This window comes from Equus quagga, chromosome 12, assembly GCF_021613505.1.
Source record: "Equus quagga isolate Etosha38 chromosome 12, UCLA_HA_Equagga_1.0, whole genome shotgun sequence".
In the NCBI taxonomy this organism is placed as follows: domain Eukaryota; kingdom Metazoa; phylum Chordata; class Mammalia; order Perissodactyla; family Equidae; genus Equus; species Equus quagga.
The window spans coordinates 3,731,170-3,748,014 of NC_060278.1; the positions used below are offsets into that span (position 1 = coordinate 3,731,170).

General features: G+C 35.5%; 1 protein-coding gene across 2 annotated transcripts in view; it reads left to right on the forward strand.

Moving 5' to 3' along the window:
* Positions 1–9,697, forward strand: part of ITGB1 (integrin subunit beta 1) — a 45,527-nt gene extending 35,830 nt beyond the window's left edge. The window contains exons 14-17 of one of the 2 annotated variants that reach the window (XM_046678453.1): positions 554–786; positions 2,464–2,630; positions 3,554–3,634; positions 8,464–9,697. In XM_046678453.1, the coding sequence (XP_046534409.1) occupies positions 554–786; positions 2,464–2,630; positions 3,554–3,628 (475 nt within the window). In that variant the 3' untranslated portion in view covers positions 3,629–3,634; positions 8,464–9,697. The remainder of the gene's footprint in view (positions 1–553; positions 787–2,463; positions 2,631–3,553; positions 3,635–8,463) is intronic. The other variant, XM_046678454.1, reaches the window with a different exon arrangement.
* Positions 9,698–16,845: the final 7,148 nt, after the last annotated feature.

Sequence of the window (16,845 nt, forward strand, 5' to 3'; positions counted from 1 at the left end):
TATGATACGTGCTCCACTGCTATTCACGGGGTTTTCATGGCTGTGGTTTTTGGAAGTGGGTGGCCAGGTCCTTCTTCCTGGTCTGTCTCAGTCTGGAAGCCCCACTGAAACCTGTCCACCATGGGGGACCCTGCCGGCGTTTGAAATCCTGGTGGCAGAGCTTTCAGTATCCCAGCCACATGCAGCCACCACAGTATGACACCCAACTGACGGTTGGTGCGGCTCCCTGACTGGGACAAGAACCCAGGCCGTGGCCACGAGAGTGCCAGATCTTGACCACCAGGGCTTAGTTTTATTTTATTACTCATTTCTTTCTTTTTTGTAATTTTAGTTTAAAGTGTAATAAACCTATTATTTCACTTGGGAAACTAGTATCTTTATATTTAGTTTTCCCATCTAGAAATGTAGTGTACTTCTCCTCTCCATTTATTCAGATCTTTCATAGCTCTTGGTTTCATTTGGTCACATTTTGAGTGTAGCACATGCAATAACCTTTAAGCATATATTTATTTTAGGTAATAAATTTGAAGTGTGATAATTTTTGTTTTAACAGAGAATGCGTTCAGTGCAGAGCCTTTAATAAAGGAGAAAAGAAAGACACATGTGCCCAGGAATGTTCACATTTCAACATTACCAAGGTTGAAAATCGGGACAAGTTACCTCAGCCAGGCCAGGTTGATCCCCTGTCTCACTGTAAGGAGAAGGATGTGGACGACTGCTGGTTCTATTTCACGTATTCAGTGAATGGGAACAATGAGGCCATTGTTCACGTTGTGGAGACTCCAGGTTTGATCATTTCAAAATGTTTTTCATTTTATGTCTTGTTTCTACTACTTGGGCCTATTGGCAGTTTCCCTAATATCCAGCTTGATTACTTTAGGTCCAAGTTGGGATATTTTTGATCTCTCAAAGCGTAAAATAGTATTTAACTAACTAAGTAAGAAATGAAAAGAGAAAGCAAGTGTTAGGTGTTATCATTGGAGAGTTTGAAGACTGAGTGCGGTAATCTACAGAAAAGCTCTCAGAACGTGTCTGCACTCAGCAGGTTCCCGTATGAACCAGGGCATTGTTGGCGGTATTTAAATCTGAGCATGAGTTAGGTGTGGACTCTGAGAAAGGTAATTGGTTAAAATATATTATAAAGTGTGAATTGTTCAGCTTCTCAGAAGAGACAATATTTTTATCTTGGTTTTTCGAGGTGCTTTTTTGTATATTCTTTGAAATTTTCTACATTTGTATATAGGTTTTTGTGAGAATGTACGTTTTCTTTTCTTTTGGATAGATATTTGGAGTGGATTTGGGGGGCATATAGTAAGCATATATTTAACTTTCTAAGAGACAGCCAAACGTTTTCAAAATCTCTGTCCTGTTTTGCATTTTCAGATAAGTGTTTTGCAAATATTATCTCCTACTCTATGCTTCCTTGTCTTTCATTTTCTTAATAGTATTTTTTGAGGACCATAAGCTTTAATTTTGATGAACTACACTTTACCAAGTTTTTCTTTTATGGATCTTGCTTTTACTATTGTATTTAAGAATGCTTTGCCTAACACAGACTCATAAGAATTTTTCTCCTGTGTTTTCTTCTAGAACTTTTATAGTTTCTGATTTTTCATTTAGGTCTATAACCCATTTTGAGTTAATGGTAGCATGTGGAGTGAGGTGCACTTTTTTGCTTGTGGATGTCCAGTAGTTCTAGTACCATTTGTTGAAAGACTGACCTTTCTCCACCTTTGTTGAACATCAGATGACCTGATGTGTGTGGACCTATTTCTGACTCTTTATCCTGTTCCCTTAATCTGCGCATCTGTCCTCTAGCCAGTACCACTCTTCTCAATTACTGTCGCTTTATAGCTGGTCTTGAAATCTGGTAATGTGAGTTGTGCAACTTTGTTCTTTTCTAAGAGTGTTTTTGAAACACTTTTCTGGTTCTCTTCCTTCCTTGTAAATTTTAAAATTAACTTGCTGATATCTACAAAACTCCTGCCAGGATTTTGATGGAGATTGCATTGAGTTTATCTATCAAACTGGGGGAGAATTTGACAGCTTAACAATATTGAGTCTTCCAATACATGAACATGAAATCTCTCTCCATTTACTCAGATCTTCTTTGATTTCTTTCATCAGTGTTTAGTATTGCACATGTTTTGTTAGATTATGCATAAGTATTCCTGATTTTTGATGCTATAGTAGAAGATGCTATTTTCTAAATTTTAATTTCCATTATGTAAAAATAAATTTCCATATAACATATGGAGTTACATATGCTTTTTGTTTATTGACTGTAATCCTGTGCTCTTATAAACTCACTTGTTAGTTCTAGCGTCTTTGAGAGTGTACATTCACTTGTCTTGTATTTTTTTTCCGATAGGGTTTTATGAGACTGCCCAGCTCTCTGTAGTTTGGGCTGTAATTTGCACATATTAATCCCTTGTGTGCTCATTCTTTCCTCCTTATTGACAGAGTGCCCCACTGGTCCAGACATCATTCCAATTGTAGCTGGTGTGGTTGCTGGAATTGTTCTTATTGGCCTTGCATTGCTGCTGATTTGGAAGCTTTTAATGATAATTCATGACAGAAGGGAATTTGCCAAATTTGAGAAGGAAAAAATGAATGCCAAATGGGACACGGTAAGTTGCAAAACATCTAAAAAGTAAGGTGGTTCGTAAAGTAAATGTAATACGTCTAAGATTTGTTAACTCTAAAACCGATTGTTACAGTCCTCTTTAAATATTTTAAAGTTCATTATTCAGAGAACTTGGATTTAGTGAAAAACTGAAAACATCTTAAATACATCCCATTAAAACAAAACATTATAAGAATGTGTCTTCTGGTTACTGTGGTCACTGTTTTTATTTCTTTAATAATTTTTATCTTAAATCTACTCTTTTGCCTTTTCATCTCATGTAAAATAGAATCCCGAATGTGTAGCAGACTGGTCAATGGAAAGCTTCTTTTTTTTCCCCAACAAAGAACCTTGAGTGGAAAGCAGCCAGACTTAAAAGGCTACATGCTGTATGATTCCATTTATGTGACATTTTGGAAAAGGCAAAACTGTAGGGGCAGAAGTCAGATCAGTGGTTTCTGGGGGCTGGAGTGGGGGAAGGGGCACGAGGGGTCTTCTTGGGATGATCTTAATTGTGGGCATGTTTATCCATTTGAGAATTCATGGAACTCTATACTTAAAAAGGGTATAATTTACTTTCTGCAAATTATAACGCCATAAACCTTGCTTTATAAAAAATTTTAAAGCTATAAATTACTGAAAATTTGTGCTAGCATTTACTGCTTTGAAATACAGAGTCAGACGGGCGAGGTATTGGCCCTCGTGTATTCATCTTTTGACACAAGAAGGCAGTGACAGTCTTCAGTATTTTTAAGTTGTAAATGAATTGTAATCATTTGCATTTTACTACAATTTACTCGGGTTTTTAAAAAAATTAGTAAATTTCTGAACTGTAGAAATAGTAAAAATTCTTTTACAGTGTTTAAACACTATACATGTCAATTTTTTTTCTGATGAAATCATTAGAAACTATTTCTTTTACTTTAGCAAGAAAATCCGATTTACAAGAGTCCTATTAATAATTTCAAGAATCCAAACTATGGACGTAAAGCTGGTCTCTAAGTAGCCGTTCGTATTTCCTTTCATTTCCGTCTTTGCATGTGAGCTGTTATCCCTTTTTACTGCACTGTGTGTCCTCTACCACTGTTGCTGTTCTTTTAAAAGTCTGGCTTTATTTATATGGCTGTATTACAGCTTTTCTTTTTGTGTGTTAGTGTTTAAGAAGTGCTTTAAAATAAGCTTTATGATACAGAAGCAGCAGCTGTGCTGTAGGGAAAAGAGAATGTGCTTTGTGGTCAGACAGGCCCCCGGTCAAATCCCAGCTCTGCCACGTCGTGAGGCCGTCACGCCCAGCACGTCAGCGTTTCCTCTTTCACAGGCCGTCGGTAGCCCTCTATCTGTCGTGTGCCGTGGTTGCTTTGGCTAATGAACTGCAGTGTATGACATCACCCTGTCAGCTATCACCCTCACTACAGCCTTATGCCTTAGGTGGTATTATCCTTATATAATAATTTCTATATGTAAATTTTAGGGTTAAATAGTGGAAAGTGAATGTCAAATCTAAATTGCAAAATAGAAAAATGTAACTTGATGTAACATTTATATAGTATACAATATATAACAACAATATTATTGTTATTAGTTCTAGACATATTTTGAGATCCTTAGTTTGTTGATTGTAACTTGAAATACCGTTAAAAACCAGAAGGCCTTTTATTTATACATGTTTTTTTCTTTTTAGTTATTGAGTGGTTCTCATGTTCAAAGCTAACATTGAACTTTTTTAAAGATAAGAAAGACTTTACAAAGAAAAATGCTATTACAGTTTTAAATAAAAACTTAGTTGAAAATTTCATAGTTGTAATAAGGCTTACTTATCATATTCTTTAAGCTAGGATAAGTTATTTTCGAGAATGTATGTTTTACCTACATGACAAATTTATTATTTTCTCTCTTATCAGTAGTGGACAGGATTCTTCCTTATGTCTGAATTGTCATGATGTGCTTCTAGCATATTTTAATATAATCATGTAAGCCCCTAAAACTCACTGATAAAAAGGTCATGATTAGAGCACATCCTCCTGACTGGTGGATCCAGAACTTGTCTTTCCTTTCCCAGCTACTTTTATCCTTATTTCTCATGTGAGAGGAGTGAGGCCCAGAAGGTTCGGTGACTTGACCAGTTCACATGGCTGGTCGGTGGAGGAGCTGGGATTCAGACCCAGCAGCTGGGCTGGGATCCGCGTCTTACCTGCCATTTGCCGTAGCTACCACATGCCTTCAGGAGACTCCGTCAGGGAGAGTGGCTCACTCCTCCTGAGAATTACAGCTTTTTGACGTTTGTAGTAACTTAGAGTGACCCTGCTGCTCTGGGCAAGCACTGTAATAGGGAAATCACTTTATTGCATGGAAACCAACCCCACAGTTTTGCTTATTGATTCCAATGGGAGTGTACTTATAAAATAATAACTAATGAGATCTTAAAATACAGGAATGTTTAATATTTTTAAGAGATATAGGAAGTACCCATAACATTGGAAACCATTACTTGTCAGATTTTTCTTTTGTTTCTAAGATTTTAAGACTTTCGAAATGGCAAAGTTATATTTGATGGCAGAAAATCCTAGTCAGCTCCGTAAGGGGCAGGCTGCTACACTTTGTGTTGGTCTCAGACTGGACGCATTTTCTCTTTCTCACCTAGTACTGTCCAGAATATCACTTTTAGAAAGAAAGTGATTTGCTGGGATTTTTTTCTTTCTTTTTTTGGTAGGTCAAAAACAGTCAAAATTGACAATTCCATATGGTTACTTCTCATGTGAGAGAAATTTCTGCGTCCTACGAAAAGGTGAAATTTTCACCTTTGCTGTACTTTAAATTATACTTTGAAGGGAATTATCAATAATTAATCGTGAAACAGTGTTTACATTGTTAACTTAATTTTTGGATAAAATGTTACTTCTTTAGCTAAAATAAAAATTTTGGATAATTCAAGAAGAAAAAGTTTAGTAAAAATTTCTTTATTCCTTAGTGAAATCCAGGCAAAGTAATGGCTACAGGTTATTAGATGTTTTCTCAAGAAAAATTAAAGTAGAAATAAACAATAGAAATTAATGAACGACGATCAGGAAATTAAAACAAATCATGGCCGGTAGAGGACTTTTCTGATATGGGACCAAGGTTTGCCCATCAATTAATTATGTCATTAACATATTTCAGATAATGGGCAAGCAGTGTTAATTCTTTCAGCACATAAGACTACCATGTGGGTACATTTAAAAAAATAAATTATCGACTTTATGGTTGTTAAAGTCGATTGAAAAAATTGTCTAGTTTATCCTCCCCTGCTGTTAGGCAAATTTAAATGTGAATCCCTGGTCTCCCACAGTTGTGCATTGTGTATCTATTTATATTACATTAGAGAGATGATTCTGTAGCCACTACTGTCAGCCATTCCACTGTGAGCACAGGGATGACATTTTACTGAGTACTGAGGACTTCATTTCTGAATATAACCCTGTTCTCTTCCTTTAAATAGGCTTTGCTTTTTTTCGGGATGGGGTGGGGTTGCACTCTGAACGATGGAAACTAATATGGGTTACTGTAGTTTACCTCCGTTTAAAATGGTGCCTAACATGGATAGTTTAATTTTACCTCTAACCTTGCATGTTCAGCTTTTGTTTGGATGGACTTTGAAATAATAAGTGTAAATGTTTGTGTATATGGAAAGGCAAACTGTTCTCCAAAGGTAAGTTCTGCCATGAAACTTGTGCTTGGGACTCATCAGTGACTTAGGTGTTTTTCTCTTTTGTTTTTTGTCTTCTGAGTTTTTTTGTACTTCCCTTACACTTCTTAAGTCTTAAATATTAGATGTATTTAATACATTATTTTAAAGAAGTTTAATTTAAATGGTAATTTGTTTTCCAGGCATATTTGAAAGAATGGGCAGTACTAGCCTCACATGCAGATAGGAAGATGGAAATAAAGAGTGTAACTTATGTGTGCTATAGAACTGGTCAAGAATGAGTTGCTAGGATCCAGTTTCCTTTGTCCATTATAAAATGTCTGCTGTAATGTCCGTATAATAGTGTATTAGCTCCATTTGGGGTTAGAACTCAGAAGCTGATATCCTATATGATTTTTATCATCCAGATTATATAATGTTTGTGTCTGAGGGATCCTGAGTTCTTCCATGTTTCTGAAATGACTGGTCAAGTTGTATTTTGTGGGGTGGGGTGGAGTGAGGGGGCACTAAGGCATGTTGTCATGTTTGCATTGGTATTCAGACTACCTGCTGAGGTGAAGTCACAGTGGTTTATTTTGTGTCTTCAGGACCCAGCCCTCATGTACTATGCTTCCCCTCAGTGATTTCCAGTCTTTTTAGCATGGCACACAGGACGGTTGGTGACTTGGCACTGGCCTCTTTCTTCTCTCCTCTTCCTTCCCCACACCTCAGAACACACACTCACACGTGCCCCCTTGAAGACTTCTGAACTGTATATATTTCTACATAAATGTGCCATTCTTTTCCCTACACCTTGACTTTGCTTATGAACTTTGACTTTGCATATGTTTCTATTAATCTTTCAATATTTTATCTATAGTCTATGAAAATATTTCTAATCATCCCAGAGTCACTTCCTTTTTTCTTACACTGTTTCCATATTACGTACATAATTCTATACTGTACTATATCCAAGTGCCTAAATTTATGTTAATATTTGTCATCCACCAAACGGTACCCTTCTAGAGAGCAGAAATTGTGGCAAGTGAAAGCCAGATCCAAACAGAATCTGCAATGAAGTGTGAATAAAATTTAAAAGCAAAAATTAGTTTATATGCTTTGTATATTTTTAAAAATCACTGCAAATGGTTCTATAGTGAGATATAAACCTAAACAACATTTCAAAATCTTAAGTTTTGCCTAAAAACTTAATGATTTAAGTTTTTATTTAATATTTATTTGATTTGTACTCACTGTAATTTCCTCTGATACAGGATTATTTGGCCCTGGTCTATTTTCAGTTTATAAAAACAGGAGACAAAAGAAAGCTGTAGCAGATATTTAAATGTAGCACCTAGCATAAGAGAATTTTTTAAGAAACTGGTAGTGTGGGGTTGTGTGTTATTTTTCTACTTGAAAACATCCCTGTCAGTATATTTGTGGATCTTGAAAGATCTCTGTGGTTATGTTTTGGAGTCATTTACTAGGTTTGATTTCAGTACTCTTTACTAAAATATAGTATCCCAATAAAAATTAAACATTTCACCAATATGATATTGAAGGATAACAATTATTTCATGAAGAATGGTAATTATTTTTGTTAACATGCTAAGCAAATTTGGCCATGTGATGACTTGGCGGACTCCACAGTGCCTTCAGTGACGCTGACAGCCTTACCCAAGAACTCTCTAAGTCACTAACTTTTGTGGAAGAGCCTCAAGAGAACACCTGCCTCACAGAGATGAAAGCCAAGGGTTCCCAGTAATTATCAAGCACCTTCTGTGTGCAATAAAGGCTTAAGAATCAGGCAGTTGATGGCAGAAAAGCTAATTCTTCAGGAGAGGTATTCTTCCTTAAAACAGGCATTCAAAACTAGTTCAAAGGAGAGAAACCGTAACAGCACATTCTCTGCTGTGGAGGACTTTCTTAAATCCAATGAAGAAAGGGCTCAAGAATGAATAACGCCAGACTACAGGGGCACCTTTAGATTGTTTGTAGAGCAAAGCTTTCATTTTTGTGTAAACTTGTATTAATGCCTTTAAAAAAATTGAGTGTGATATCTGGACAGATAAAATGGAAATGACTTATGAAAATGACTAACTTTCAGGATTGTTTTATGAAATAATATTACATGATTTTAGTAGAGTAACTGGGCATTTTTCTCACTTTTTTTTAGGGTGAAAATCCTATTTATAAGAGTGCTGTGACAACTGTTGTCAATCCGAAGTACGAGGGAAAATGAGCACTCGCTGTGCAAATTTCACAACACTGAATGCAAGGCAGTACTTTTCCTAGTCACAGTAAGGTAGCTGTAGGGCTGTACCGCCATGGGGTTACTCATGCCGGTTTTGAAAGTGTACAATATGTATAATTTTAAAAATTTGTTATTATTTTGAAAATAATGTTATCATCAATGCCAGGGACTGACCAGAGACTTGAGACAGGATGGTTGTCCTCATCATAAGGTCACGTGGTGCCTTTTTGACCTTTTCCTCCTGGGCTGTTGAAATCAAATTCTTATTGGATCGAGTGGTGTGTCTACAGTGATGGAAGGGCAGTAGTTAAAATAATGAGTATGATGAGAGTTTCTATTAATCACGTATTAAAACTGATCTTTAGCTTTACAGATATGTCAGTTTTCAGTTATACAGAATCCACAGTAAATTTCTGCCAGCTAGTTTAGAATTGTTTTAAATTTATTACTTTGCTATTTGCCTAGTAGACATGACTGATGACATATCTGAAAGACAAGTGTCGGGAGTTACTGGTGTAAAATAGTTTTGAAATATTTGATCTACAGAGGCCATGGGAAAAAGTCAGAGAGTTAGAAAGGGAAACCATAGCTTTAAAACCTGTGTGCCATTTTGAGAGTTACTTAATCTTGGTAACTTTTATGCCTTCTTTTTATAAATTCAAGCCTTCAGGAAAAGTATTGGGAAATTTTCTGCAAAAAAGTCCTTGATTTAGCATTATTTACATAAAGGCCTTAATTTCCATAGTACTTGCTGAATTGGGGACCTTTGGGTGAATTTGTTTTATTCATTTTATTTTGTTTGAAGCCTGGTGCTTTTTACCACCTCTTCTAATCATTTAATGTATTTGTTTGCAATTTGGGGGTAAGACTTTTTTTAATCACTTTTTTTCTTTGATGTTTTTTCTGTAAATTCGCCTCTTAGTGAACGTGTGAAGTTGTACTGTGGCTTACGCAACAGCTCTCACTTAAGCGACTCTTACTTTCAGGCAGTGCCGTAATAGACCACTGTATAGTTACTTCTCACTGTCAGAGCTGCCCATTTTGTTTCATACCAGTCACATCCTTGTTTTAAGTGCCTTTTAATTTTAACAGTTCACTTTTTACAATGCTGTTTACTGAAGTTATTTATTAAATAAAACTGCCTAAAATATTTAAATTGGATGTTTTTGCTCTGTATTGATATCTTTTGTCAATTTGTGTGCATGAAATTTTTATAGCTTAGAGGTTGACAAAAAACATTCTGGTTGATGGGTATTTCACTTAAGAAGCTAAAACATATTTCTTAAAAAAAGAAAAAAGAAGAAGAAAAGATGTGCTAGCGACAATAAGGAAAGTTATATGGTAAAGCAGACTTTCAGACTATCTTTGGACTCTCTAAATAATATTGTATAAATACTCATTCCACGCACCTCCCCTCCCCCAGACTAGGAGATGGGTCTCATCCCTGCATTGAGCAGAGTTAACTCTTTGTGAATATCATCTTAGAGCTGTTCATTAGAAGCTGGAATTGTATCATTTTACTCAAGGTACAGATAGGGCATTGTTACTTTTTTGATAAGGAAAATAAGATTTTCCTTAGGCTTTGATTTATTTATGTTAGAAAGTATATATATTGATAAAAATACTTGTGTAAAGCTTATTAAAAGAAATATATTCCTTCCTAGAGCATACAACAAATATCAGAATGACGTGGGGGAGAGGACTGTGTTAAAAGTTTCAACTTTACCAGCCTTTCACATTTACAGTGCTCCTCCCATTTAAAAATATTAGTATCCTTTTTATTCCACTTAAACGTATTTTCTAGCTTAGACTAAATCATTTTTCAGTTGAGAATGATACATTTTTACTAATTTGTGAGCCCCGTGAGAAAAATTATCTTGTTCATTTATTACCCCATTTCATCTGCTTCGTTTTCCATCACCCACCACCCATGCTCCTGCTTCAGCTCGTTTCCTTGTGCCTTAGGCATAATCAGTTGAATTGAATTACATATTTCAGCTCTACAAGTTTGCTTTTATAATGAGGTTTTCTATAAATACTATAGGAATGAAGTCTACTTTCTATGTATATATGACTTTTTTTTCCTGACATATGTCCTTGAGGCTGAAGTATAGTGAATTTTTAGATTTTATATTACAACTTATAAACAGATTTTCTGACAATAGAAATTCTTTTTTTTAGAAGGTAGAGGAATTGTATAGAGTTCATTTCTCATGCTGACTTTAGGGGCATTGACATTTGAATAATTTTAGATTTGAAGCTGGCTGTTTCAAAATACAGTCTGAGAGACTGATAATTAGTTTTGATCGAAGCCACATAGAACTTTGTCACTAAAATGTTTTTTTATTTAGTTGATGAGGAAGAGTGTCCCTGTGCTAACATCTGTGCCCATCTTCCTCTATTTTGTATGTGGGACACTGCCACAGCCTGGCTTGATGAGTGGTGCGTAGGACCAGGATTGAACCTGTGAACCCCAGGCCACTGAAGCAGAGCACACTGTACCACCAGGCCTGCCCCTTTGTTTTCTTAGTGACAGTACCTTTGACCCCCAATAAAACGCTTTCCAAAAAATAGAGTCCTGAAAGTAAAATAAGTTATAAGTTTTTTTCATTCAGAATCTACAATGAAAAGTCATAAAATGTTAGGTATCATGCATGTATTATTTGGTGAATGTCTAATATCAACAGTGGCATATTTTGCAGTGATTCCTTGACATTTTAAAAAGTTTTCTTATTCCTTTGCAAATTATGACTTTATGAATTTCTTTGATAAAGATGCCCAGGTAAGACCTTGGGCCGTAAGAACACTTCATCGTACTACTAAAAAAGTCTCTATGGTCAACTTTTTATTTTAACCTGGAATTGACATTTTTCCCCTCTGTTGCCTGCTAGAGTTTGAGATATAACCTTGAATAGAGGACATTTGTCTTTAGTGGCTATCTCCTCGAAGACTTAGATATTTCTGACCTAATATGCTCAAGAGTTCAGAAACAGAAAGTATCTCTAGGACTCTTGACCCTATTAAGAGACTTCACTGGCTCTTTAGAATACTGTTGTGCACCACATAACAATGTTTTGGTCAATGACGGACCGCATACACGACAGTGGTACTGCAAGATTATAATAGAACTGAAAAGTTCCTATCACCTAGTGAAGTTGTAATGTCGTAGTGCAACGTGTTACTCACGTGTTTGTGGTGATGCTGGTGTAAACAAACATATTGCCAGTTGCATAAATGTATAGCACATGCACTTATGTACAGTACATAATACTTGATAATTCATGACTTTACTATACTATACTTTTTATTAAAAAGTGAAAACATGGACCCCAACACCAAAAGTTCTTTATTAAGAAACAAATGTTCATGGTGCATTATCTGCTTATGAGCAAATCTATGATGAAGAAGAGAAACAAACCAAGCACACCACCATGGACATATTTCTGGAAAGAGTGACACGTCCTCCAGGAGAGCCTCAAGCTTGTCCTTCCGGAGGTATTCCAGAAGAAGCTGTTGTTAGTATCATAGGAGATGATGGCTCCATGTGTGTTATTGCCTCTGAAGACCTTCCCGTGGGACAAGATGTGGAGGTTGAAGAGAGCTATATTGATGACCCTGACTGTGTAGGCCTGGGCTAATGTGTGTCTATCTTAATATTTAACAAAACATTTAACATTAAATAAAAATTCAAAAATAGAAAAAGGCTTATAGATTAAGGATGTAAAGAAAATGTTTTTGTACAGCTGTATAATGTGTTTTAAGGTAAGTTATTACATGAGAGTCAAAAAGTTAAAAAAATTTAGAAGTTTATGAAGTAAAATTACAGTAAGCTGAGGTTAATTTATTGAAGAAAGAAAAACATCTTTTTATACATTTAGTGTAGCCTAAGTGTACAGTGTTTATAAAGTCTGCAGTCGTGTACGGCAATGTCTTAGGCCTTTGCATTCACTCACCACTCATTCACTGACTCACCCAGAGCAACTTCCAGTCCTGCAGGCTCCATTCATGGTAGGTACCTTATACAGGCATACCTTTTTTTTAATCTTTTATACTGTATTTTTACTGTATCTTTTCTATGTTTAGATATGTTTACATACACAAATGTTACCAGTGTTACAGCTGCCTACAGTATTCAGTACAGCAACATGCTGTGCAGTTGGTAGCCTAGGAGCGATAGGCTATGTTGTATAGCCTAGGTGTGTAGTGGGCTATACCATCAGTGTTTGTGTAACTACACTCCATGATGTTTTTCCTTTGTGGTTTTCATTAGCCTTACATTACATATCTTATAACATCCTCTTTAAGCTGATAACCAGTTAACTTTGAGAGCATACAGAAACTTTGTACTTTTATCCTCTCACAGTTTAGGTTATTGATGTTAAATTTACATCTTTTTTATATTATGTATCCAATAACATTGTTGTAGTTAGGATTATTTTTAATATATTTTTTAACTTTTAATCTAGAATTGTAAGTGAATTACATACCACCATTACAATATTAAGAGAATATGACTGACTATATATTTACCATTACCAGTGAGTTTTAGACATTCCTATGTTTTTGTGATGTTAATTAGTATTTATTTCAATATTTTGAATATATTATCCCACTGTCTCCTAGCCTGCAAAGTTTCTGTTGAAAAATCCACTTATAGTCTGATGGGAGTTCCATTCTATGTGATGAGTTGCTTTTCTCTTGCTTACTTTTATTTATTTATTTTTTTTGGTGAGGAAGATTCCTCCTAAGCTAATATCTGTTGCCAATCTTCCTCTCTTTGTGCTTGAAGAAGATTAGCCCTGAGCTAACATTTGTACCAGTCTTCCTCTATTTCGTATGTGCAGTACCTCCCACAGCATAGCTGATGAGTGGAGCAGGTCCACCCCCAGGATCCAAACCTGTGAACCCAGGCTACTGAAGAAGAGTGCGTGGAACTTTAACCACTTGTCCACAGGGACAGCCCCTCTCCTGCTTATTTTAAAGTTCTGTCTTTGACTTCTGATGATTTAATTATAATGGGTCTCAGTCTAACTCTTTCCAGGTTCAAGTTGTTAGGGGGGCCTCATGTATCTGTGCATTTTTCTTGCTGCATTTCTGAAGTTTTCAGCTGTTACAGTTTCAGATAGACTTTTTGCCTTTTTCTCTTTCTCCTCTTCTTCTGGGATTCCAATAATAGGTATATTGAATTCTTTAATGGTATCCTGTAAGTTCCATAGACTTTCTTTCTTTTACTCTTTTTTTTTCCTTTCTCCTCTGATTGGATAATTTTATATTTTATATGATCCATCTTCTAGTTCACTGATTCTTTCTTCTGCTTGGTCAAGTCTGATATTGAAGCTCTCTATTGAATTCTTCAGTGCAGTCATTGTATTCTTCAGTGCTAGGATTACTGTTTTGTTTTTTTTCAGTGTTTTCTATTGAGGTTTTTATTTTGTTTATGCATTTTTTTTTCCTAATTTCATTTAGTTATCTGTGTGTTCTTGTAGTTCACTGAACTTCTTTAATAGGATCATTCTGAATTCTTTGTCAGAAAGTTTATAGATCTCCATTTCTGTAAGGTCAGTTATTGGAACTTTATTAGTTTCCTTTGATGGTATCATGTTTACTTGATTCTTCATGAAATAAAGGACATTAGAAAATAATTAGAGCTGTATGAAGAGATAAAGATCTCTGGTAAAGGTAAACATGGGCAAAATATAAATATCAGTATTACTGTATTTTGGGGTGGTAACTCCACTTTTTGTTATCTAGATTAAAAGACAGGCATACAAATAATTATATATGTTATTGAGCACACAATATATAAAGATATAATTTGTGACAATAAAGATGGAGGGTATAGCTGTATAGAAGCAGAGTTTTTGTATGCTGTTGAAGTTAAAGTTGTATCAATTCAAATTAGATTGTTATAAATTTAAGATGATAGATGTAATATCCATGATAACCTCTCTTTTTTTATATTTTATTTTAAATTTGAAAACTTTTTCCTTCTCCCCAAAGTCCCCCAGTACATAGTTGTGTATTCTAGTTGTGGGTCCTTCTAGTGGCATGTGGGATGCCACTTCAGCATGGCCTGATGAGCTGTGCCATGTCCACACCCAGGATCCAAACTGGTGAAACCCTGGGCCACCAAAGTGGAGCGTGTGAACTTAACCACTTGGCCATTGGGCCAGCCCCTCTTTCTCTGTATTTTAAATGCTCAAGTGGAAATGAGAAGGGAATCAAAATGGTTCAATACAAAAAGGTCAACTAAACACAAAAGAAGGCAGTAATGGAGAAAATGAGTGACAAATAATTATAATACATGCAGAGAAAAATAGCTAAATGGCAAAAGTAAGTCCTTCCTTATCATTAATTACTTTAAATGTCAGTGTATTAAACTATGAATCAAAATGCAGAGATTGGCAGAATGGATAAAAATAAAACAAAAAACATGATCCAACCAACTATATGCTCTCTACAAAAGAAGTTACTTTAAATCCAGAGAAACAAATAGGTGAAAGTGAAAGGATGAGAAAAGATATTCCAATCAAATAGTAACCGAAAGGGAGCACAGGTGACTACTAATACCAGACAAAATAGACTTTAATTCAAAAACTGTTACAGGGGACAAAGAAGGACATTATATATTGAAAAAAGTGTCCATTAATCAAGAAGACATAACAGTTATAAACATATATACCAGTAACGGATCCCCAAAATATATGGAGCAAACATTGACAGAATTGAAGGGAGAAATGGACAGTTGTACAATAATATCCCAATTTGAATAATGAATAGAACATCTAGACAGAAGACCAGTAAAGAAATGGAGGACTTAAATGACACTATACACCCAGTAGACATCATATATATAGAACATTCTACCCAATAACAGCAGAATATATATTCTTTTCAAGTGCACATGAAACATTATCCAGGATACACTGTATGTGACATCACAAAACAAATCTTAATATTATGCAAAATGAATGAAATCATGCAAAGTATTTTCTCTGACCACAATGGAATGAAGCTAAAAATAATAAAAGGAAAACTGGAAAATTCACAAATATGTGGAGATTAAACAGCACACTTTTTTTCCATTCATTTTTGCAGGGGGGTCATAATAGTTTATAACACTGTGAAATTTCATTTGTACGTTAATGCTTGTCAGATACTGTTGTGTGCTCCTTCACCCCTTTTGCCTATCTTCCACCTCCCTTCCCCATGGTAACCACTAAATTGTTCTCTTTGTCCATAAGTTTGTTTATATTCCACGAGTGAAATCATACAGTGTTGGTCTTTGTCTGGCTTATTTCTCTTAACATAATGCCTTCAGGGTCCATCCAGGTGGTTGCAAATGGGGCAATTTTGTCTTTTTATGGTTGAGTAGTATTCCATTGTGTATGTGTGTGTATATATATACACACACACACACACACACACACCACGTCCTCTTTATCCAGTCATCAGTCGATGAGCATTTGGGTTGCTTCCATGTCTTGGCTATCATGAATAATGCTGTAATGAACATGGGGGTGCATAAGTTTCTATGTATTGTTGATTTCAATTTCTTTGGATAAATACCCAGTAGTGGGATAGCTGGGTCATATGGTATTTCTATTTTTAATTTTTTCAGAAATCTCCATAATAGTTTCCACAGTGGCTGCACCAGTTTGCATTCCCACCAGCAGTGTATGAGGGTTCCCTTTTCTCCTCACCCTTTCCAACATTGGCTGTTTTTTGTCTTGGTGATTATAGACATTCTAATGTGTGTAAGATGATATCTAAGTGTAGTTTTGATTAGCATTGCCCTGATGATTAGAGATGTTGAGTATCTTTTCATGTGCCTATTGGCCATCTGTATCTCATCTTTGGAAAAATGTCTGCTCATATCCTTTGCCTACTTTCTGATTGGGTGGGGTTTTTTTTTGTTTTTTTTTTTTTGGCAGTTCATTTGTGTGAGTTCTTTATATATTACGAAGATTAATCCCTTGTTGGATATAAGATTTGCATATATTTTCCCCCACTTGCTGGGTTGTTTTTTCATTTTGATGTTGGTTTCCTTTGCCTTTCAGAAGCTGTTTAGTCTGATGAAGTCCCACTTCTTTATTTTTTCTTTTGTTTCCCTTGTCTGAGTAGACATGGTATTCAAAAAGATCCTTTTAAGTCTGACGTCAAAGAGTGTACTGCCTATATTTTCTTCCAGAAGTTTTATGGCTTCACGTCTTACCTTCAATTCTTTGGTCCATTTTGAGTCTATTTTTGTATGTGGAGAAAGATAATGGTCTACTTTCATTCTGTTAGATGTGGCTATCCAGT